General features: G+C 37.1%; 1 protein-coding gene across 1 annotated transcript; it reads left to right on the top strand.

Annotated features, from left to right (window-relative positions):
* The first annotated feature begins 1276 nt into the window (after positions 1-1276).
* Positions 1277-22515, top strand: slc9a2 (solute carrier family 9 member 2). The gene is made up of 13 exons (XM_028435382.1): positions 1277-1758; positions 3037-3251; positions 6589-6837; positions 10068-10318; positions 10402-10619; positions 11485-11684; positions 11776-11865; positions 11939-12009; positions 13585-13752; positions 13844-13949; positions 17501-17617; positions 18491-18578; positions 21760-22515. The coding sequence occupies exons 1-13, from the start codon at positions 1494-1496 to the stop codon at positions 22155-22157; spliced, it is 2436 nt and encodes an 811-aa protein (XP_028291183.1). The 5' UTR covers positions 1277-1493; the 3' UTR covers positions 22158-22515.
* Positions 22516-23242: the final 727 nt, after the last annotated feature.

Below are 23242 nucleotides of genomic sequence, written 5' to 3' on the forward strand. Positions count from 1 at the left end.
TGTAATCAACACACATTGTGAAACTACAAAAAATTAAAAATAACCAGACATCAATCAAATGCATCACATCACCTGACCATAATGCACCACGCCAAACCAGCATTAAATGGAGGTTATTTTCTCAGTTTTAGAGTTCATAAATGTAGCTACTTAAAGCCTGAAAACTTTTTATTTTTTATTTTTCATTGAATTCATTCAATTTAAAAGATAATTGTACTTTTTGGCAAAACATTTATTTTGTACAGATGCCTTTGTAGAAAATAAATGAAGTTCCAATTGTGAAATATTTTGTCTCTTCCTTTTTAAGTTTATACATGAGATGTTTACTGTATGCAATGGAACCATGGCAAGATTTATTACCAAAAATAAACTATTACCATAAATAAATGTGGTGAAAGTAACTTGTAACTTTTACTTTACTCTACTTTTACTATCTAATGACTTACTTGTACTTGTATTTGACTACAATTTCAATCAGTGCTTCTACTTGAGTAAGATATATCAGAACTCTTTACACCTTAGATATAAATATATCATATTTAATAGACAAATATGGACAATATACAGAAAATAATGCAAATACAGAGACAAAGGGCAAAACGTTTTATCCTTAATTATTTTTATACTATAAAAGGTGTTCTTGTTTCCATGTTTTTCCCCTAACCATAACCAGAAATCAGTTTTTCTTCAAGATCATGCACACGAAATTACATTAAAAGTCACTCAGTACCTTTAACCCAATAAAATATTTTCAGTAAATAAATATTTTACATTAACAAAAACCTTGTTTAAACATATTAACACATATTTGACACAGTTGCATTTGAAAACTTTTTTAATTGAAGATGTTTTTTGATTGAATAATATAGATCAACCAAATCAACTTTTTAATCAAAGAAAAGCGTTCAAATGCATTTTTTATGAGGCAGGTATTTTTCTTTGCATCCATACACCTTTTTTTCTTTGATTGAAACTTATTTTTTTAATATACATAATAATAATAAATAATAAAGACAAAAAAGATAAAAGAAAATCAATGAAAATAAATGATTATATCTCTTCTTTTTAGCATGACATGGCTGTTTGTGTGGTTGGGAATAATCACAGAAACCAGTTGGATCTGCCAGGCCTTTGTGTGACTGAAAACCCTGAATATCAGACACTCCACCTTCTGTTGTTTATAGTCAGGTATCGTCCAATCAGAGCACGGCGTGTGGTCGCGTGCACCTTGTATCGGAACGGAGCTCGTGAATGCGCACAGGTGAGCTGAGCTCAGAATTTAGAGGAACCACACACACACACACACACACACACACACACACACTGACTGTATCTGCAGAGCCTCATCCCTGGAGAAACCGCACAAAACAGGCCATGTGACGACTTTTCAGTGTCCGTCACTTTAAATCTAGTTTTCCCTACGTGGTTGGATGGATTGAGGAATTATTTGCGTTTGTTTTAAATTTTTATTTTTTATTTTTTATTTTTGCACAATGGAGTTCAGCAACCTGAGACGCATGGCTCCTCTGCTTTTCACTTTAACAATTCTCAGCCTGCTCCAGGCCTCCAAAGGAGAAATAGCACCTGAACCAGCCCTTGGAGTCACCATCCTGCCCCCAGTGAAACCAGATAATGGACCTCAGGCCTTTCCAGACGCTGATAAAGCTAATTTACCCGTGTTTACAATGGATTACCCAAGAATTCAGATTCCCTTTGAAATCACTCTGTGGGTACTGCTGGCTTCCTTTGCCAAAATTGGTGAGTAATTGCAACAAATGCTTAAAAGCTGAAATCCTGATGTAAAATGATCATATTCAAGTAAAATGCGAGATGTCCCGATCCGATATTGATATCGGAAATCGGTCCGATATCAGCCAGAAAACGAATGTCAGATTTTATCAGACTGCATCTAAAATCACCGATATAAGCTTTCCGATAAAATTTTCCACTCCAGCACTTCTATCCATAGGTGACTGTGGTTCACATAAACTTCACCTACTGTTGCTGACTATTGTTCTTTGTTTGAGTAACATGACTTTATCGAGCCTTTTCTAACATTCCACTCTACAAAATAAGTAAGAAAAGTATATATGATTCTTACTGATATCGTATCGGATCAATATCAGCATCGGCTGACATGCAAGGCTGCAATATTGGTATCATATCGGAAGTGAAAAAGTTGTATCGGGACATCCCTAAGTAAAATACAAGTTAATTTTAAAGAACAAACAAACATCAAGGTAAATAGTAGGGATAGACGAATATGGATTTTTTTAGGGCTGAAGCCGATACCAATTTTTTTTTTTTCCCATCAGCCTTAGCGGATGACCGATATTGACTGCCAATTTTCTTGAGCCGATATTTGGAGCCGATACTGCTTTTGCTCCCTCAATTTATATCATAAAAATTACACAATGATGATAACAAATGGTACGAGTCATATTTTTTTTTTTTTTTTTTTTTAAAAAAGGAACATTTATTGAAATTAACAAAGGTGACGTAGAACGACAACAAGTAAAATATATTTAACATATATTAGAAACAGGTGATTTAGAACAAGAACAAGCACAAAATATTTCTGCGCTCTGTAAATAATGCGGATCGGTGAACGCAGCAGCCCGCATCGGATGATGGCGATACACGTAATAAAACACAAAAATCGGCGGATAATATCAGCCAGCTGATGTTTCGGTCTATCACTAGTAAATAGCATCAAAGACAGGTGTTTAATTGCAAGAAGATGACAGAAACAATGCTAAAAGTGCAATGCCTCGCAATCTAAACCTAAAGCAGCATAGAAAATGAACTGAAGGTTTTTAAACTGCAAATTTATTTTGAATGATTGATTAGAACTTTTCTGAGGGTCAATATGTTTTTTTTAAATTTTAGTTCTTGAGTTGAAAAGGGGTTTGCCTCCCCCCCAAAAAAATTAAATGCCATGAAGTCCCATCAGAAGCATAAACCTTTAGCAGCATGACTACAGAAAATGACCATTTTTATGTTTCTTCTCTTTCCATTTTGCTCTTCCTTTTTCAGGTTTCCATGTCTACCACAAGATCACCATCTGGGTACCAGAGTCATGTCTTCTGATCAGCGTGGGTCTGATCGTGGGGGGCATCATGCACTCTGTCCATGAGGAGCCCCCCGCTGTGCTCACCAGCAATGTCTTCTTTCTCTACATGCTTCCTCTGATCGTCCTGGACTCGGGCTACTTCATGCCCACACGGCCGTTCTTTGAGAACATTGGCACGGTACATATTATCACATACAAATCAGAAGAACTTTCTCTGACTTTTAATCATATACGTCCAGTAAGATTCTATGGGCTGCTAAGTTCCTATTCAATGGCCACGGTTACGTGATGTTTTTTTTTATTCAGAATTAGTTATTCCGAATTGAATTAAAGTGTTCTGCTTTGTGTTTACATGGAAATAGTAATTCACGAACAAGGTTTACATGGAAAACCACTTTATTTGACTTTAGATAATTCCACTTTAGGTGTGGGTGTTGGGAAGGCTCTGATTGGACGGGGGGAGAATGTAACCTTTTTTTGTCGGCTGTAACACAGAAGACCACACATGAGAACTGTTTTCACTTTTATTTTGATCGTCGTTTTGAAGCAGCAGCTCAACAATAACACACGGTTTCAGTTTGGAAACTCCGGAAATCAGTCACCAGGAAGAAATAGTTGCTTCCTGGTAAAGTTAGTTGCTCTAACTACTGGTAAAATGATAAACTTGGTGATATTACAGCCTGTGAATGCAGTACGAGGACGCATTTACTCCGCCTCCGGGTCCTAGTGCCTGTTCTATCCGGTGAAGCCTGTTCCGTTTACCGAGGTCTGTGTGCGTTTATTAAGTTTGTGTGAAAGTCCGCATGCTATTACCTCCGTCCATCCACTCATTTCATTATATCCATGTCTTTTAAGGTTCTTATTAAATAGTGTAGGCTGGAGTCCGGGCCGCCATCTTGAATTATGTCGTCACCAGCGCGTCATCGCCGCAAGTCGTGGAGGCACAAAACGATACGAATTAACATAAAGTGGCTTTATCCAAGTTACGTGTTTACAAGAAAGAGGAATTATCTAATACGGAAATAACCAGCCACTTAACTCGGATTTAGGTTTCATTTGGAATTGAATTAGCATTAGGAATGAACTGTTTACAAGGTCACGTTAAAGAGGAATTCACTTTTATTCCGCTTTAAAGAGGAAATATAGCTCCCATGTAAACGTGGCCAATGGAAAACTAATGTTTGAAAACAGGAAATCCAGTAAATTTACAGTGTAAGTGTATGCTATGATGGGGACTGAGAACATTCATCAGAATTAACTTTTGTTATAATTCGCTACTAAGAAGTAGCGATGAAATAGAACTGGTGTTTCTATGGAGAATACATTGTGGTGGAGGTCGACCGATATGGGATTTTCGAAGGCCAAGGCCTTTTAAATACCGATTTTTTTTAAATCGGTATTTTTTCAAATTCAGCCGATTGCCGATATTTGAGGCCGATATACTTTTTTTAAAGCACATTGATTATGAAAGACAATTGAAACACTCGTATGATATAAATGCAGGGTCCTTCTGTCAGTCAAGTGGTAGCTGCAGCTGCCCACACAGGTGCCTGATCAAATATCCTTATCCTATTAAGGATATAATAGGATAAGGATATTTGATCAGGCATTATTATATTATATCCTTATCCTATTATATCGGCTTTTCATTTGTTAGCCTATTGGCTTCTATCCAATTAGTTGAAGCTGCTGGGGATGACAACTATTTTTATTTTTTTTTTTACAACACAGATAGACATAGTGTAGGCCACTTATATCAATAAATAGAAAACCAGAAGAATTTACTGTCAAACAACAGTTGAATTTTCCGCTCTGAGATTGTTGTTGAGAATCAGATTGTTGACAAATGGTCATGTGACTTGAACTTCGTAAAAAGTTTAGCGCACTGCATTGTAAGGCTGAACAATTAATTGCATTTGCGATATTATCGCAATATCATAAAGCTATATAAAACTGCTTTTTAAAAAAATTATTTTATTTTATTATTTTTTTAGTAATAACTTATTTTAAGTTTGTTGGGTGTTTGATTTACCTGAAAAAGGTCCAATTGGTTGAAGCATATATTAGTTCTTATTTTTTCTGCACTTTAGTATGTATGATGTTACTGACTGGATGTTATAAGCTTTATTTATTTATTTATTTATTATCTCTGTTTATTTATTTATTTATAGAATGTCCTGTTAAGTTCAGAGAGTGTTTAAGAAGTGCAGTCCACATGTTTACATGTTTCATGAAACGTGAAGTTAGTTAGATATGTTGAAGAGGTGAAGCCACAGATTTGTTTGCGTTATTGTTGTAATCTGTGCTTTAAAATTTATATTTTATATTTAATTAGAGTTTAAATAAATTCTGTAAAAGAATGAAAAGATGGCGCAGAAGTGGAAAAGTTTATTTTAGAAATGTTTTTACTTCATTTCTACCGTGATTTCTTGTTTTTTTTTTTTCGTCAGACAAGGGGGACAGTTCTGATTTGTGTATGTGTTCCTTATGATATTACGTCACTCCACGAGACATAACATCTTGGCCATACCATATTCAACTTATTGTGGAGGCAACGATATCAACATCTGCCATTGTTTTTGGCAGAACTTTCAATCTGTGAAAACACCAGAAATGCCTTTTGGATGAAGTACAGTTACAGTTTAAGACACGTGAGTTATTGCCCCCAGCAGCTTTATAGCACCACTCATACTTTACTCAGAAACACTTGAATAGTAAAGCTACATAGTTTGTAGGCAAATGAAACAAATATGTATTTACTTTTGACTTTTATTCTGATCTTATTTAACATAAACCCTGTGCTAGAGAAAATAAAGTACCTGTTATGAAGCGTAGACGGTTCACTACTTCTCAAGTAAATTATCTTCAAAATAAAAGCCTTAAATATTCTGTCCAAAAAGAGTATGCAAGACAATAAACTTCGTTTCATGCACTTTGAGCATTATGCCTTACTTATTATGTCATAATAAGTCATAGGGCTTGGCAAAAAAATTGATTTAATCGATTTATCGAATTTGTAGATGAAATCGATTTGAATTTTGCTAATTTTTATTTTTTTACTTTTTATTTATTTTTCCACTACAGTTTTTTTTTCAGACTTGTGGGTTATTGTAGCTTGATGTGAGCCAGCTCCCTCTTTGTTTACATGTGTTTACCCTTTGAGTAGGCTATATATGTGTGTGCCACTGGCATGTTTAATGTTTTATTCACACTGTGCTGAGATGCTATGGGAAGAGTTTATTATTGTTTTAATTGTAATGTTATATGTTGTAAAATATGTAGTTATCTGATTTCTTAATCATAAAATTGAAGCTACTGTGAAGTTGCTGTTGCAGTTTTGCCTAAAGTTGCACTTTTGACAATATATCTAATGTCTGCAGTCACTTTTAAGTGCATTGAAAAAAAAATCGAATTGGAACTCAAATTTTTCTTTAAAAAATCTGAGATGTTTTTTTTAGGCAAAATCCTCCAGCCTAATAAGTGATAATATAAGACAAGTGTGACTTTCTGTGCAGGTGTTGTGGTTTGCAGTGGTGGGAACCCTGTGGAACAGCATTGGCATCGGCATGTCTTTGTTCGCCATCTGCCAGATCGAGGCTTTCGGCGTTCAGGACATCAACCTGCAGGAGAACCTGCTGTTCGCCTCCATCATCTCGGCTGTAGACCCGGTGGCTGTGCTCAACGTATATGAAGATGTTTCCGTCAACGAGCAGCTCTACATTGTGGTGTTTGGCGAATGTCTCTTCAATGATGCCGTCACTGTGGTAAGTTTGGCTCGGGCAGGGAATACCAAGAGTTTCCTCAGATTGGTCAGGCATGCTTGCTTTCTGTTTTCTGTCTTTACTCTAAACGAAAACTTGCTTTGGACTCGTCCAGCTGCTATTTGATGTGAAAACATTGGGAGCAGGTGTTTCCAGACACTGCTCTTATCTTTGATATCCATGTTAAGGAGTCACATGGTCTTATAGGTGCTAAATATTCAAAAATAATACACATTATGGATCTCCATGAGCTAAAGCAGGGGTGTCAAACTCTTTTCAGTTTAGTAGTCAAACACGGAGCAGCTTGATCTCAAGTGGGCCACAGATTTTAAGCGGGAAAAAGAGTAATTTCTACATTATTGTGCCCTAGTATACACTTCTACGTATACATAAAATACGAAAAATATAAGAAACCGACAATATCCAAGCAATAAGTGACAGATATCAGTCCTAACAGGATCTTCACCTTAAATTTCCTAGATTTTGTGACCAATTTCTGCTAAATTAAGTGACATGTTTTGTAATAATTTGAGGAAAACTGAAGGATTTTATAGTTTTTTCCAATAGTTTAACATAAAAAGGAAAACTTTGAGCACCTGCAAATAATGTTGAGTTTCATTCACTGTCATTTTTACTTTATCCTGTGGGCACAAATTGGATACTCCAAAGGGCCGGATTTGGCCCCCGGACCATGAGTTTGACATGTGTGAGCTAAAGGGACCTCCCGAATTACAATGTACAGTATGTGTTGACAGTATAAAGGCTAATACATGACCATTTATGATATTTGCTTCATTGTAGAGGCGAGTGTACTTTCTCTGAGATTTTGTTTGGGCTCCTAAAACGCTGCTTATGAAACAGCAGTGTATTGTTTGAGGATTTTCTATTCTCTCACACTTAAAAGACTGAGATCAGGTTTCGGCAGGTAGTAACGCTTCGTGTCCTTTCCCTCTGACTTTTGGCGATCGTCTGAGAGTGAAATGTGTGAAGATTTTGAAAAATCCACAAAAACACAGTGTACACAAAAAACTTGTGGAATGCTCAATCAGTTGAAAAATTGGAAATGATGTAACATTGGAGACGTACACGAACGCAAAGTAGAGACAAAGTATCTTTCAGGGTCTGTTTGCTCAGATGTTGCCAAACCAGTTTCTGAGGTCACATTTGGCTTTAATGGGCGGAGTTAACACGGAAACACACATCATCATCTGATGCCTGACAGAAACAAGCCCAAGTTTCCTCCCCCTCTCTCTATGTGTTGATCTACATAAAATCAACTTTTATCAGTGACAGGGCATCTCGCCTTGCTTGTAGGAGGCGGCATGTTGCTCTGCAGAAGAAAAGTAAGGACAAATATTTACCCAGAAGCCCGGGAAAGCACGGGAGTGGCCTGCGTGCCTGTGTGACTCAAAACATACTCAAACAAAGCTCAAAATGCTTCCCTTTTTACTAAAAACAATGAGTCAAAAGTCAAGCCTGTTGGTCGTTCGTTGCTTCTCTTAGCTTTGAGCTATTATCAGACATTGGTTATTTTAGTGAAGCCATTTAAAGGTCTGATTGAAAACATCCCAAAGGCTAATTAGAGCTCAGTCTTTTGTAGCAGCTGGTTGGCAACAGTTTGATAGCTGGTGCACTTGATTCTAAAGATGAAACACGTTTCAAAGTAACAAAACATTTATCAGAAAAATATGTAGTTTTCTAGTTTTTAAGTAGTTTTTGTGAATCTTTCTGGCTGATTTATGGAGCAGCATGAGGCAACTGTTCATAAACACAAATGATATGTGGAGCAAAATGTGACACGGGGACTACAATATATTTGCCATTAAAATGAATTGGTGCACCAATCATAGCAGTAATCCATTTTCTATCTTTAGTCCATAAATAGACTGTGAGCAGAGAAGTGTTGTGTTTGAACAGTTGCATATTAAATATTTTAGTAAAGTTTAGGGATGTTGCGATACAACTTTTTCACTTCCGATATGATACTGATATTGTTGCCTTGCGTATCGGCCGATACCGATAATGATCCGAAACAATATCAGTACGAATACTACTTTACATACTTTTATTCCTTATTTTGTAATGTGGAATGTTATAGAAAAGGCATGAAAAAGTAATGTTACTCAAACAAAGAACAATAGTCAGCAACAGTAGGTTACTTTGTTGGAGTGTGAACCACGGTCACCTATGAATAGGTCATATCAGTGATTTTAAATGCAGTCCAATAAAATCCGATATCGTTTTCTGGCTGGTATCTTAGATCAATATCGAATCGGGACACCTCTAGTAAAATCCTTGTTATTTAGAAACTTTTTGCGTTTTCATTGTTGAAAACGTATTGGTCCAGTTAGATTTATTGAGTGGTGATCAAGCCAATCACAGCCAGCCATTTGACAAAGCTGTTGTTCCAAGAAGGTAAACAAGGAGTTAACAGTGATAAGTAGAGTAGATTTTTTTTTTAAAAGTGTAAGTAAAGTGACGAAAATGAGTAACAAGTGGGAAAAGATGAGACAAGAAAAGAGTGAAAAGTGACTAAAAGGATCCGAAAGCAGTCGAGTGGCAAAATAATGACAAAAAGAGGAAACAGGTTGTAATGGCAAAAGGTAGCTTAAATGAGCAAAATGTGGCAAATAATCATAAAAAACGGCAAAAATATGGAACAAAAGGAGGGAAAATGTAGGGAAAAAAGAAATGGGTCTTATTTATTGGGCAAAAGGAAGCTTATTTGGATGAGAAGTGGCAAAAAAATGGTGTCAAAAGGAACTTGTAAAAATTGGCAGAAAAATAGATATTTATTGGCATTAGGAATAAAATCTGAAAAAACTGTCGCATTCTTTTGAAAACAGGTCAAAATGGGACAAACAAAGAAAAAGATAAAATGGGTTAAAAAGTTTCCCCCTTTTAAAGTTTTCTGGGGGAATAATAAGTAACAAAAAATAAGACTTAAAGAGCCACATGTTGAGTATCACTAACTTATAAAAGCTTTATCATGGTTTAAGTAAATTAATTTAATAAACTAAATTGTGAGTCAAAGGTTGCCCTCGCCTTAGAACACCCTCCATTTTTTAAAATCGTGTGTGTGTGTGTGTGTGTGTGTGTGTGTGTGTGTGTGTGTGTGTGTGTGTGTGTGTGTGTGTGTGTGTGTGTGTGTGTGTGTGTGTGTGTGTGTGTGTGTGTGTGTGTGTGTGTGTGTGTGTGTGTGTGTGTGTGTGTGTGTGTGTGTGTACGCCCAGGTGTTGTACAACATGTTTACCTTCGTAGCGGAGATGCCGGTGGTGGAACCTGTGGATGTTTTTCTGGGAGTAGCGAGGTTCTTTGTTGTCGGTCTGGGTGGAATGGGCTTTGGGCTCTGCTTCGGCTTCGTTGCTGCCTTCACCACCAGGTTCACCTCCAAAGTCCGAGAAATTGAGCCTCTCTTCATCTTCATGTACAGCTACCTGGCCTATCTGGTAGCTGAGCTCTTTGCCATCTCGTCCATCATGGCGTGAGTAAACTCGCCCCATGTTACAGGTACAAAACATCTGAAAAAAAAGGATGTTTCTCTGATGTTCTGACGTGTTCCTGCAGCATTGTAACCTGTGCCCTCACCATGAAGTACTACGTGGAGGAGAATGTCTCTCAGCGTTCCTGCACCACCATTCGACATGTGGTCAAGATGCTTGGCAGCATTTCGGAGACTCTCATCTTCTTCTTCCTGGGGGTCGTCACGGTGACCACTGAACACGAGTGGAACTGGGGATACATCCTCTTTACTCTGCTCTTTGCTTTTGTCTGGAGAGGCCTGGGTAAGGAGGTGTTTGTAACTTAATCAAGTTTAAAAGCACTAAAATTACTGTGATTATGTAGATAAATGTAAATGTTTTTTTCCAATTTGCACTGGGAAGGTTTCCTCCCCCCGAATTTTAATACATCATAGTAGAATTTAAGTCTTCTGAATTATTTTTTATTTATTTATTTTGTCTTTCCTACAATATTTTTTTCTTAATTTATTTCTGAATTTTTAATGCAAGTGTCAATAATGATGATGTCTCAATATTTAAGTTAAAAATGTATACAATTCCTAAAATGTTTAATCTATTAAGCCCAAATGATTAAAATAATTGTACTAGACTCAATATATGTATGAATTTAAACTATAATAAAGAAGAAAAAAAGTCCCATTTTTATTTAAGAAAATTCCTAATTTCCTTGTATTCTTCCATATTTGATACAAGCAACTTTACAAGCCACTTTCCTACAAAAAGTAAGGAAGTGGGTGTGGCCTTTTGCCAGGCTAGGTTGTTTCTGCTGTTTTTTTAAATCTCTAGCCTTGTTTTTCACTGACTTTGGTAATTGGTGTTGCAAATGCAGGAAATAAAAATAAAAAAATTGATAAAAAAAAAATGAGTTAAACTTTTATTTTTCTGCCTCATCTATGTAACATTTATATTTTATAATGATGGACAGTAGTGAAGATCAAAATTTTTCCCAGAATGCCACACACTTTAGATTCAAGTGTGTAAACATGACTGTGGAGCTTATGTAAATGAACTGAATATCATCTAATGAAATGTGTTTTCTGAGTTTATTTTTGCATGTTGATACACAAACCTCACCCAGAATGTTCCGTTTTTTACCTGACATTTCTCGCTCTGTCTCTTTCTCTCTCAGGTGTTTTAGTGCTGACTCAAATCATTAACCCTTTCCGCACCATCCCTTTCAACATGAAAGATCAGTTTGGTTTGGCCTACGGAGGCCTGCGAGGAGCAATCTCCTTCGCCCTGGCCTTCACTCTGCCAGACAACATCGGCCGCAAGGAGCTCTTCATCACCGCCACCATCGCCATCATCATCTTCACTGTCTTTCTTCAGGTAAGGCAATCACGCAGGTTGTCCTATTGGACAACGTTAAACAAGCTTATTCACCAGTTTGTGATATTTAATTCCTTTCTTCTCCTTTCAGGGCATCAGCATTCGACCTCTGATCGAGTTCATCAATGTCCGCAGAACAAACCGCAACCTGGACACCATTAATGTGGAGATCCACTGCAGGGTATGTGGTCAGACTGTGTGGTGTGTGTGAGCTTCTGGTGAACAGCGTAATGATAAGTGCTCTTTTCTTTCAGCTCATGGAGCACACCATGGCAGGTTTAGAAGATCTCTGTGGACAGTGGAGCCACTTTTACTGGAAAGACAAGTAAGAGCTGAACTTAACTAGGTGATCATTAAATGATATGTTCTGTTTTTAGATATTTTAGGTTACTGCTCAGTAACCCAGGTCAGAATGTGCACATAAACTAGCAGCTTTACTAAAAACTATAGGTGGTTTTAGTTTACCTGCTCTTTATTTTCTCCTTTTGAGAATTCTGATTGACAATGCTATTGTTCGCCTTGAGGCTGTGTGGGAATGTTGAAGGTGATCACACTTTGGTGTCAGGTTCAAAAAACGGTCGCATGGAGCTTCGCCTGTCACTTCCTGTCTTCTCCTGTTGTTTTGGGACACTTCACAGACACAACCTGTTGCTCTTTTACATTCACCAGCTGAGGCACAGCACACTGTTTACTTAACAGAGCAGCTCTCTTTTTCTAAATTACTATTATCATTACAACTACTAATGTTAACATTATTAATATTGTAACAATTTTCCTGCTATTTTCACAGTCTGAATGTGTTGTGCATAGGCTTCTGCATAGTGACCCTTTATAGATGTAGAAGAGAAATTAACAAATAGTCTGCTATCACTCAACCCTTGTTATTTTGAATGGCTGAAGACCTTTTCCTGAATCACTAATGATGTTCCTGCTGTAAACGTAGTTATGCTCTGACTTTCAAAATTGTCAGTATTTTGCTAAAGTTTCCCTGTCTTGTAGGGGTGTGATGAGATCTCGTGCCACAATTTATTTCAAATAATATTTTTTTCATTTTTTTAAATTTTTTGTGAGCTATTCAAACTTCTATTTGTGACCCGTGGGGGCAGTAATGCGCCGTTGCTACATCTAGCCTGCCAGAACCTAAAGCAGGAGAAAGAAAAGGAGGAGGAGGAGGAGGAGGACATATTAGTTCTAGTTTCAATTCGTGGAAGAAGAAGTTTATTAACAGTTAAAAGAACATGGCTGTGTAGTTGCAGCATGTTGTTAATGACATACTTGGTCAGGTTCTGTTGGCACTATTTGCACTCTGTATTGACAGAGTAGAGCTTTGATTTGGTTTTGCACATAACATTGTTTGCACTTGGAAAAAAGAAAGAAATATCTCATTTTATTTATTTTAACTTTTATACGTTTTAGTTTGTTTAAATTTGTGCAAGAAGTAATTTATTAAAAGCTCATGCTTACATCATGCATGTAAAGAGTTATAATAAAACATTTCAAAATGCATGTGAAACTCGGTTAAATAAGTCTGTTGGTCCAGTCATTTATTTTGTCATTGTAGTTTTCTTAAAATCACATCTCGTCTCGTTCTCATGAACCCAATATCGTGTCTCGTCTCGTCTCGTGAGCTGAGTGTATCGTCACACTCCTACTGTCTTGTACATTTTTCAATAAATGTCTTCAATACTGTAAACTCACATGAATCAATTTGCTCAAATCTTCAAGAATTGAGCAGGAAGTGCTCACCGCACACCTACCAGATCATCGTCATCATGATACACCAAGTGTCTTCTGTTATCATTTAGTTAGAAGTATTGACCACCATAAACGATCCATAACATTTTATTATGCATGTCTCTGTATATCCTCATTCGTGTGATTCTATTTTTCTCCTTGTCAGGTTTATGAAGTTCAACAATCGGATCCTGCGTAAAATCCTCATCCGTGACAACAGGGCTGAGTCCAGCATTGTGGCCCTGTATAAGAAGCTTGAGCTTCAGAACGCCATGGAGATCCTGGACTCTGTGTCTGGAGACGTCAGCGCCGCTCCGTCCATCATCTCACTCTAGTATGAAACCCTTGTGTTGTCTCTTGAGTTCATTCTTTTTTACTGATTGATGTGAGAGTAACTGAATCTTTTTTTTCTTTGGTTGTTTCAGTGAGGAAAAGAAGAACTCTGCAAAACCAAAGAAGAAGTTTTTAGCTCCAGATCTGAAGAACATGCATGACATCCTGTCTAAGAATATGTACAAGATCAGACAAAGGGTGAGGTGATGGAGAAGTTTGCAGGAGGAAAACACTCCCAGTTCTCCTTTCTATCATTACTGATGCATGACAGTGGTGTTTCAGCAAGAGCGATGTAATTAACTCCTAACCTCATTATTGATCATTTAATTCCTACTTTCAACCTCTTTTAGCTGTCGGCTAACTTTTAAAAATGGTTAGTGGCATTAATCATGTCCATAGATGTAAAAATGTCTTCTTTCCATTTAAAGGTGCAGTGCGCAACTCTCAGATCCCTCCCTCCCCGCTGCTTTCTTGCCCTGCCTTCAAACTTTCCAAAGTCCCTCCCTCAGAGGAGCTAACAAGCTAACGTTAGTCTGACAGCAACATCACAGTAATATAACATGCTCTGTTCAAAGCATATTACTGCAGCACTTCTCTCTCTCATTGTGCACACACCTCAGCAGCAGCAGTAACAACAACACAGTGTCACTCACAGCAGCCCAAACGGAGGCTGCTGCGAGCACACAAACAACACATGCACCAAAGAGTTCTAGTGTAACAAAAGAACAGCAGAAAAGTAAAAAAGAGGGCAGGGACTGTGAGCAACAGCTTGTCAAAAGAAAAGTGTATTTTGAAATAAAAGACAAGACCAACATGAGAGACATTGAGTATTTAGCTGTCTGCGACCCACCCAGTACTGATCCGTGACCCACTTTTGGGTCCCAACCCACCAGTTGAGACTTGCTGGTTTAATGTACAACTTGTTTTTTGGTTTTTGGTGCGTTCCTTTGACTTAGCAGCAGTAGAATATGTAAAAACCTCTGCAGAGGCAAACATGCAAACCAGCCATGAGTTTCACTACATTTGCATTTAAAATATGGAAGTGAGTGCATCACAGCTGACTGCGTTATTCAGTCTGGTGAAAGTAAAAATGTGACATTATCTATTTTAAGCTCATTGTTGAAGATAATACCAACAGTTGAACATCCTGTTTTGCTGCTTGTGTGTGATTTACATATTAAGTGTTTCACTCTGAGATGCTGCAGAAAGGTTTTGGTGCAATTGTTTGGACAGACTGGATTTTACTGGTTGGAGCCAAACTCTGTGTGAGTTTCCTTCCCTGCAGCATGGTGCTGCTTTGTATATATACTGTAGCTACAGTCTGCTGCAAGGCTATGCTGACACTGACATGACATCAGCTTTTAACTGGGCCATTAGAGACTGTTTTAATGAGTGGACAACTAGAAAGCCCATGTTATTTGGCTTTGATGGCTTTATACGACGCTCTTAGTGTGTTTGCACTGAGGTTTGTCTTTCATTCAAACACTGGCCTCTACCATCACCAGGTTTTTAGTGTTTTCTATTTGTGTCCTTTAAGTTGGCAATGATCCAAACTGTCCTGGAATGAGGTTTTTACCCTTTTTTAATGTATGCCAGTGGTTCCCAATCTTTTTTGTCCCGTGTACCCCCTTTGCATTTTTGTCACATCATGTGTACCCCTACCCAAATTCAAAACAATGAGTGGAATTTAAACTACAACTTTTACGTGATTACTTCAATACTAATTAAATACAGTATCCTTTATAAAATGTAGCTAATTATTGTCTCCTATTGTCACAAGTGTGATTAAAAAAAAATTGCCTCTACAGCAGTGGTTCCCAAACTTTTCACACTCCCGTACCCCTTCAAACAACTAACCTCAAGCCAAGTACCCCCTACTCCTGCACACATAACACATAATAATGTAATTTCATATATATCATATATATATAGCCCTACAGCACAAATCTGGCCCTTTAGACCATCAAATGTCGGCCTGCAAGAGAAAGTTTAAAAGACACAAAAACATAGATTATTGTCCAGATTATCAAATAATTTAGTTGTGGATAAATCAGCTCAGATATTTTAGATATCTAAATACACAAATTCAATGTATATTCCCACGCTTTTTTCCCCATGACTGCAGTCATTTTAAATTTTAAATTGTTTTTTTTTTTTAAAAAAAGGAAATTTTCTTGCAATTATTTAACACAATTTCCACAAATTAAATAAAAATTTAATGAAATTTGAAAGAGCAAATCTTGCAGGCACTGATATGTCACTTATCGCTTATCACTTATCGCCTTAAATAAAGTACAAACTTGGGTACATTAATCAATGTTTTTTTATTTCTATTCACGTACCCCCATGACAATTTGCGTACCCCATTTTGGGAACCTAGGCTCTACAGCATAAAATAATCCTGCTTCAATAAATTACAAGAAAATATATTAATTAAATTTATTGAGCTATATTATAGTATAGTTTGTGGTGAATTTGTCAAAAAAAAAAAAAAAAAAAAGCCTTAAAAGGAACTTGGAAAATTTCCCAATTATTTTTAATTGTTAAATCTATCTGAGTACCCCCTGCAATGTGCTCCTGTACCCCTAGGGGTACACGTACACCTGTGTGGGAACCACTGATGTATGTGATTACTAAACAATGTTTTATGTTGGATATTATCTGAAATAGTTTTCTTTATTTGATACCATGTGCCGCTATTCTTATTTCAAATATTCAGACTGTGAATCAGGTTCTCTCACACGAAGGGTCGGGACCCAAAATGGGTTATGGTTAGTTTTCTTTGGGCCACCAGTTTTTTTATTTTTTTATTTTGAAAATGTAAATACTGTTCAAGAGCAAGAAATTGAATCTATGCTTTGTTCTATTTAGAAAAAAAATGTTTTAGTTCCATGGGAGTCACTAATGTTTAGTTTTAGGTCTTTATCTGAAACAGTTTGGAAATCACAGCTATAAAGAGATGCTTTATTAAAAATTCTACACTAAAAATAGTGCTTTACCCTATAGGCATTTACCATAATAACATTAGTTATAAGGCCTGAAATTAAAAATGAATTGGGATTCCTTGGGAATAATTTCCAGATCTTAAAATGAATATAAGGATTATACTGTGGTCACATATTGTTTCTTAAAAAAAAAAAAAAAAAAGATTTACCAACCATATACTAATTGACTAATAATCTAATTTTATTTTTAAGGTAATGAACCATTTCTTTGAAAACCCTGAGGTTTCTTTAAACTAAACTGGTGAACATTAAGGGGCTTTAAAGCTGGACATAACCATGATGCTGTGATGGCAGCTTGTACACAGATACTTTAACAGGTGTGGCCAGTATTGGTTGAGTAATCTGAGCTGTAAAGAATGTCGTCTCCACTCAAAGCGTCTCAGACGCCCACTGACCTCAACCTTTTGTTGTTTCTGGTCAATCGCTGGATATTAACAAAAACTTAACAACACACATCTATGTTTTTTATTTAGTTATAAGAGGAGACTGCATCTGCTCCTCTATAAATGTTCTATTGTGGGAATTCAAACAAATTAACAAATGTGATAAACTTTTCTTGTCCTATAGTTCATATTTTGTGAGGTCACTTTATTTGCATGAAGCAACAACAGAATTGACAAACTTTGCTCCAACTCGTACATAAATCTCTACACTACTCAATTCACTCTTGAATCTTTAAAAATTACAATTGTGCACCATGTTGTGTAATATTGTCTTTTTTGTACCTTTTTTTTTAATATCCAGACGGTGGCGTTCACCAGTAAGCACGCTCTGCCTAATGACATTCAGACTAAAGAGATCCTCATCAGACGCCACGCCAGCGTCCGTCGAAGCCTTCGACCAGGCAGCTTCCAGTCTTCAGTAAGCAGCAGCGCACACACCATATGCAGCAGTGGCTTTAGGAGTCCAAAAGTAGAAATACACATAGTTATTATGCTGATCCAGAACTTTGGATAGACACATTCTTCTTTTTCCCTTTGAGTTTGAAAAAAACCCCAAACATCATTATTCTGACCGTAAGACCTTAGATTGGACCACAATTTATGATTTTTTTTTTTATTCAGTGTTCATTGAATATTTTAACATTGTGATTTCTCATGAAGCAAATTTTTTTGTTTTTGTTTCTTCTCTGGAAGGAACTTTGGTTTTTGTCCACTTTTTACCCCCAGAAAGGTTTGAATTCAAAGTTGTTTTTTTTATTTTATTCAATAAAAACTGTGAAGTTCACATTGTTTAATTAACAAAGCAGTAATCGGATGGGATGGATACAGTTATTTTACAGCTAATTTTGAACAATCAACACTCGTTCATCTTTTATAACAAACGTGTGTTTTCTTCCTACATTTCTAAAATCCAGTATAGATGGTGTAGAAACACAAAGTAGCCTCGTGTTCTGTGACGTCAGCATCTTATTTCTTTAATCACATGTATCCGTTACAGCTCTGCCTCTGATTCTACGCTATAGAAGTTTTAAAGTAATTAGTTTAAGTACAAAAGTTCCTGTCTAAGATAAAAGCATCTCTAAAAGCAACATTGAGCTCTATTATTGGATGTTTAAGCATTAAAAGGACAATTTTAATATTTGCTTAGACTGAACAACAAACTGAAGGTGCAAGAGTTTAATAGAGGCTTTTCAATGATTCAAAGAGAATATCAGCCAATGAAGAATTACACTGTGCTTGTCTTAGTAGTAATAAATGCCCTGATTATTAACAAATATCTTTCTATTTTCAGTATGTGCCAAAGTCTCAGAAGTATTTTTCTCTTCCTGCGGGAAAAAGTCTGGATTCAAGGTTTACCTCTGCAAGGCAGAGCTATGCAGGTAAGATCGTACATCTTTATTCTACACTTTCAAAAACAGTTTAATGCATCATTTTTAATACTAAATTCAATATAAAGTGGATGTACCCATTTCTTGGTTAATGACGTGTTGCAACCAACTTGAATAGGTGCATATCGCCACAGTACCTAGTTTTGGTGGATGGTTTTGTTTTGGAAAATGTATGAAATCAATTACAAGAAGTTTTAAAAGTCATAATTTGAGTTGGAGATGTATACTGGGGATGCTGTTTGGGTCTTTAATTTTAAGTTTTAAATGCAAACACAAAGCTTTTGTCGCCCTCTTCTGTTCAAAATGAGTCATTACATTTACACAGAGCACTTCATAGTACTCTACCTTATTTTATTGAGTAACATTTTGAAATGTTCCCATTCATGACTCCTTGACAGCTCAGGTTTTACAGAGATGAGATCCAACATGTCTCTTTACTACATTTTTGGTTCACATTATGGTAACAGTTCTACATGATTACCTGGAAAACATTTATTCATTCAGCTTACATCCTGTATTCTTCATCTGTGTGAGGTCAGACTCAAGATCTCAATGAGAGTTTGGTGGATGTGAATCATCCATAACATTTGCTAAAAATGTTTTTATTTTTTTTTTTACTTTAAAGTAAGACAAATATGCAGTTTTTGGGATTTGACTTGGACCACACTGGGATAGAGAGACATCTGCAGCTCCTGTGTGGGTTTTCCAGTCTACAGAGGTCCAATGAAAGACAGACATGGGAATGATTCAAAGGTCGTTATGTACACGTTAAAGCCTGCCACAAACGATCTGTTGCTCATCCCATTTTGGAGGAATTAGTTTGCCCTTGTCTGCAGTTTGGTAGCCTCAACCAGTGGTTCCCAAGCAGGGATACGGGAGCACATTGCAGCGGGTACTCAGAAAGATTTAGCTATTAATTTAAAAGTAATGAAGAAATGTTCCTAGTTCCCTTTTAGGTCATTTTGTTTTGGTCAAATTGCTAAATAAAATATATTTTCTTGTAATTTATTTAAATAATATAATTTTATGCTGTAGAGGCCATTTTATCATACTTCTGCCAATAGGAGACCATAATAAGCTACATTTTACAAATGAGACTGTATTTACATACTATTAAAGTAATCACATAAAAGTTGTAGTTTAACTAAATTCCACTTTAAGATTTTATCTTTAGGGAACCAATGTTCAGGACACATTTAGGGGTTTAGGAGAGCCCGCTGTTCCACAAATGAAAAAAAAAAATGAAATTGTAGAGAGGGTACTTATTATATGAACGGGGGTACATAGGATTTGACAAAAAAGATTGGGAACCACTGCCCTAGACTGACATTATATAATCATATAAACAAATATCCCTGTTTTTCCTTGTAGCCATTTTGTTTTCGTGCAGATGTCATATCATAACCAGACATACGTAGAGTAGTTTAGTAGATGTTATCTAACCAAAGGGGGCGGTGTTTTTTCTTACTGAAAGCAGGGGAAGATACTAAGGAAAAGATTGGTGGATAACAAGAAACAAGGAGGTAGTAATTGTTAAGGAGGAGGAGAATGGTCAGATGTAGTAGATGATGCTGTTTGTGTAAAGTCATCTCAAATACCAGATTAACTACAGCAAATGTCCCTATGCTAATTAAGTGATATTACCATGTATTTATAATGATCTGGTATTAATGATTCATGTACTCTTTTATTCATAAGAGTAGGAGTAATAGAATGAAACGAGTTATTGAATATTGATGTCATGAAGTTGCTGCTCAAGATGCTACTGTAGCAACTAGTGCTGCCATACTTGGTAACTTGATGTACAGTATGTGTCGGCTAACAGACTGTAAATGGCATCGTTTGTTCTCTGACCAACCCCGTTCAAAGCTCTGTTTGGCTCTTCTCTAGTCTGTGGAAACACTGACGCTTTAGTTTATATGGCTTTGTATGACATTTTGCAAAATAAAATGTGAATTTATCAAGAAATATTACTTATTTTCTTTCAACCTGGAAGTTGAGACGCACAGTTTCTCGGAGCGCCGCCTCTTCCATGTGAGTGCCTCCCATTTCATGACGTAGCCCTAGAGCCCCAGCAGCATGGGCAACAGCCACGCCTACCAAACTTTGTAAACAGTTCCAGTAAATGTATGTCAAATATAAAGACAAAGAAGTGAGTATGGCTAACATTTTTAACAGGTTTATTTTACTTACGGCTGTGGCCTCTCCATCCGTGGGTTTTATTGTGGGAATCGCTCCAGTTTGAAGACGTAATTTACTGGACAATCCACTTTGGAACTGGCCAAGGTTCACCAAGCAGTCTTCTGTAAAGTGACGGTCACAAACTAACGGATGCTGGATGGTGTGTCGCGTGCTCCCAGAGATAAATTCCAACCACTTCTGCCGAGTAGACTTTTCTTTAGGAAGTTTGAATAAATTCCGAGGACTGTCGCAGTCAAACACGCATTTTCGGTTACCAGACGTTATCGTTTGGTACAAAAACAAAGACCGTTTCTTTTCCCTGTGCAGACAAGATAAGAAAGGACAATGACCATTCAAACAGATGTTCTTCAGCCGCTTGCATGCCTCGAGCACCAGAGAAAATGGGCGTGTATATTCACTGTGGAGGCGTGGCACCAGCAGCAGACACTTCCTGGAGGGGACGTTCAAAATTCTAGTGACGTCACTAGAATTTGAACCGTTCGTTTCTCAGAAGAGGGCAGAGAAGCAGCTCAGAGAGCAGGCTTATTGAGGATTTCTCAGAGATGCAGGAAGGAAGCCCAATAATACTTTAGGGGTGTTTTTAATAAGGAATTCACATTGTAACAAGGTTAAAAGCATATTTGCATGATATGACAGCTTTTAAGTCTTATCCACCGCAACAAAGTGTGGAAGGAGGATATACTGTCGGTTTGAGCGCCATCCATCCGTCCGAGTTAAAGGGGACAGCTTCGCTCAGAAACCTTTCAAGATAGGATAACCAAATTTGTACCTTGATGAAGTTCGAAAATGAGAAGCGTGCAATTACTTTTTCTGGAGTTATTGTCCTTGTTCCAATTTTTTGGCGGGAGATGTTGATGACTGTCTTTTTAATTGTTGATATGTCTGTTATGTTATGTCTGCTATGGACCTCATATGTGTCCAAAATAAAGTTTTGATGATGATTGCATCTTTTTCCTCTTGTCTGGTCCAGATAACCAGGAAACCATGTCAGAGGTTGGTTACCCTTCTCGCCGCGCTCGGTTCAGCCGACCCACTCGTTCATCTTCTAGAGCCATGATGCCTCTGCACAGGCTGGACACGCTGAAGGAAGCTCCCTCCGTCTCTGTCCTAGACGAGCGCCAGAGCGACGGCGCCAGGATGAACCGGGGCATAACTCGGACAAACTCCTCCCACAGCGAGTCCCGCCCCTTGAACCCCTCCTTCCACGACAACAGTGGCTCAGTGGATAATTTGAGGAATGACAGCAGGGAGGCAGAAGAAGAGGAGCAGCAGTCCCAGCCTGTAGCTCCAGCTTGGGCTGCAGACCCCAGAGACCGCTCCACTCAGAACCCTCTCCTCAGACGGCCTCAGTGGAACCTGAAGAAGTGAAACTGGACTATTAGAGACATGAACTTGTCCCAATCTGGGGCCGCTTAACCAACACTTGAAGACATTTGTTTTTCTTATAAAACATGAACCACGTTTAAACGGAGCCAAAAGCATCATACGCAGTGCATCTGCACAACTGGACTCTGAATAGTTTTTCTGAGGGTCATGGAGGGCTGTAGTCCTGCATGTTTTAGATGTGGTTTTGTTTCAGCGCAACTGAAAGTCTTCCTGCTGTTCTTCACCTGAAAACAACCACATGTATTTGTTTTATTTGTAATGAAAGCAGTTTGCTGAAATGTATACCCAGTTTTAAAGACCAACCTTTATGGTCATTTTAGGAGATTTTGCCACTGGTGTGCCCTGGAGGATAGTCATACACTCGGAGTATGTTTTTATCCACATTTCATTTTCTGTAATAAATTTTGTATGTTTAGAGCTTTGTATCATTTATTCTAGATCAAAATAATTTTGTATTACATGTTTAAATATATGCTCTATATCAAAACCTTAAGACCAGTAACACAACTGCATTTGAATTAGCATTGTCTACTATAGGAACATAAACAAATTCTAAGTAGAGCTTCAAAATGTAAAAATATAGATGGCAGCCAATTTTTTGAAAACAAATATTTAACTGAAAAAGGTCATTCGTCAGCAGATAAAAAGTTTAAGAGCATAGCTCAAAAACTCAGTAATGAGTAGCTCCACCATTCTTGTTTTTTTTTTTTTTTTTTTTATTATTATTTTCAAATAATTATTTTTTTTTAGCTATGTTCTTAAACTTTTGGAGTTTTTAGATAATTGTGACTATTCAATGTTAGTGAAGCAATGTAGCCTCAGTTAGAAAAGTTGAGTTCAAGACTTTGTGTCCAAACAACTATTTTGAGATGGGCAAGCAACAAGATTGTACAAAAGTTCTTCAAAAAAAAAAAAAGGTTGGGACAAGCTGAAGCATCTGTGACGTTGGTGGTAATGGAAGACGATAGGACAGTAATTCACCAATCCAGGCTTTAACTCACTGATTTAAACCAGTTTGAAAGGGCTCACAAACAAATTAGAGCTTAGCTGTAAAGTTAACCTGAAAT

The sequence above is a fragment of the Gouania willdenowi genome, chromosome 21 (assembly GCF_900634775.1).
Source record: "Gouania willdenowi chromosome 21, fGouWil2.1, whole genome shotgun sequence".
Classification (NCBI taxonomy): Eukaryota; Metazoa; Chordata; class Actinopteri; order Blenniiformes; family Gobiesocidae; genus Gouania; species Gouania willdenowi.

Coding starts and splice junctions, on each gene's coding strand:
- slc9a2 (XM_028435382.1), top strand. CDS start 1,494: ATGGAGTTCAGCAACCTGAGACGCATGGCTCCTCTGCTTTTCACTTTA. Junction 11,685..11,775: donor TCTTCACTGTCTTTCTTCAG/GTAAGGCAATCA, acceptor TTCTCCTTTCAG/GGCATCAGCATTCGACCTCT. Junction 13,950..17,500: donor TGTACAAGATCAGACAAAGG/GTGAGGTGATGG, acceptor TTTAATATCCAG/ACGGTGGCGTTCACCAGTAA.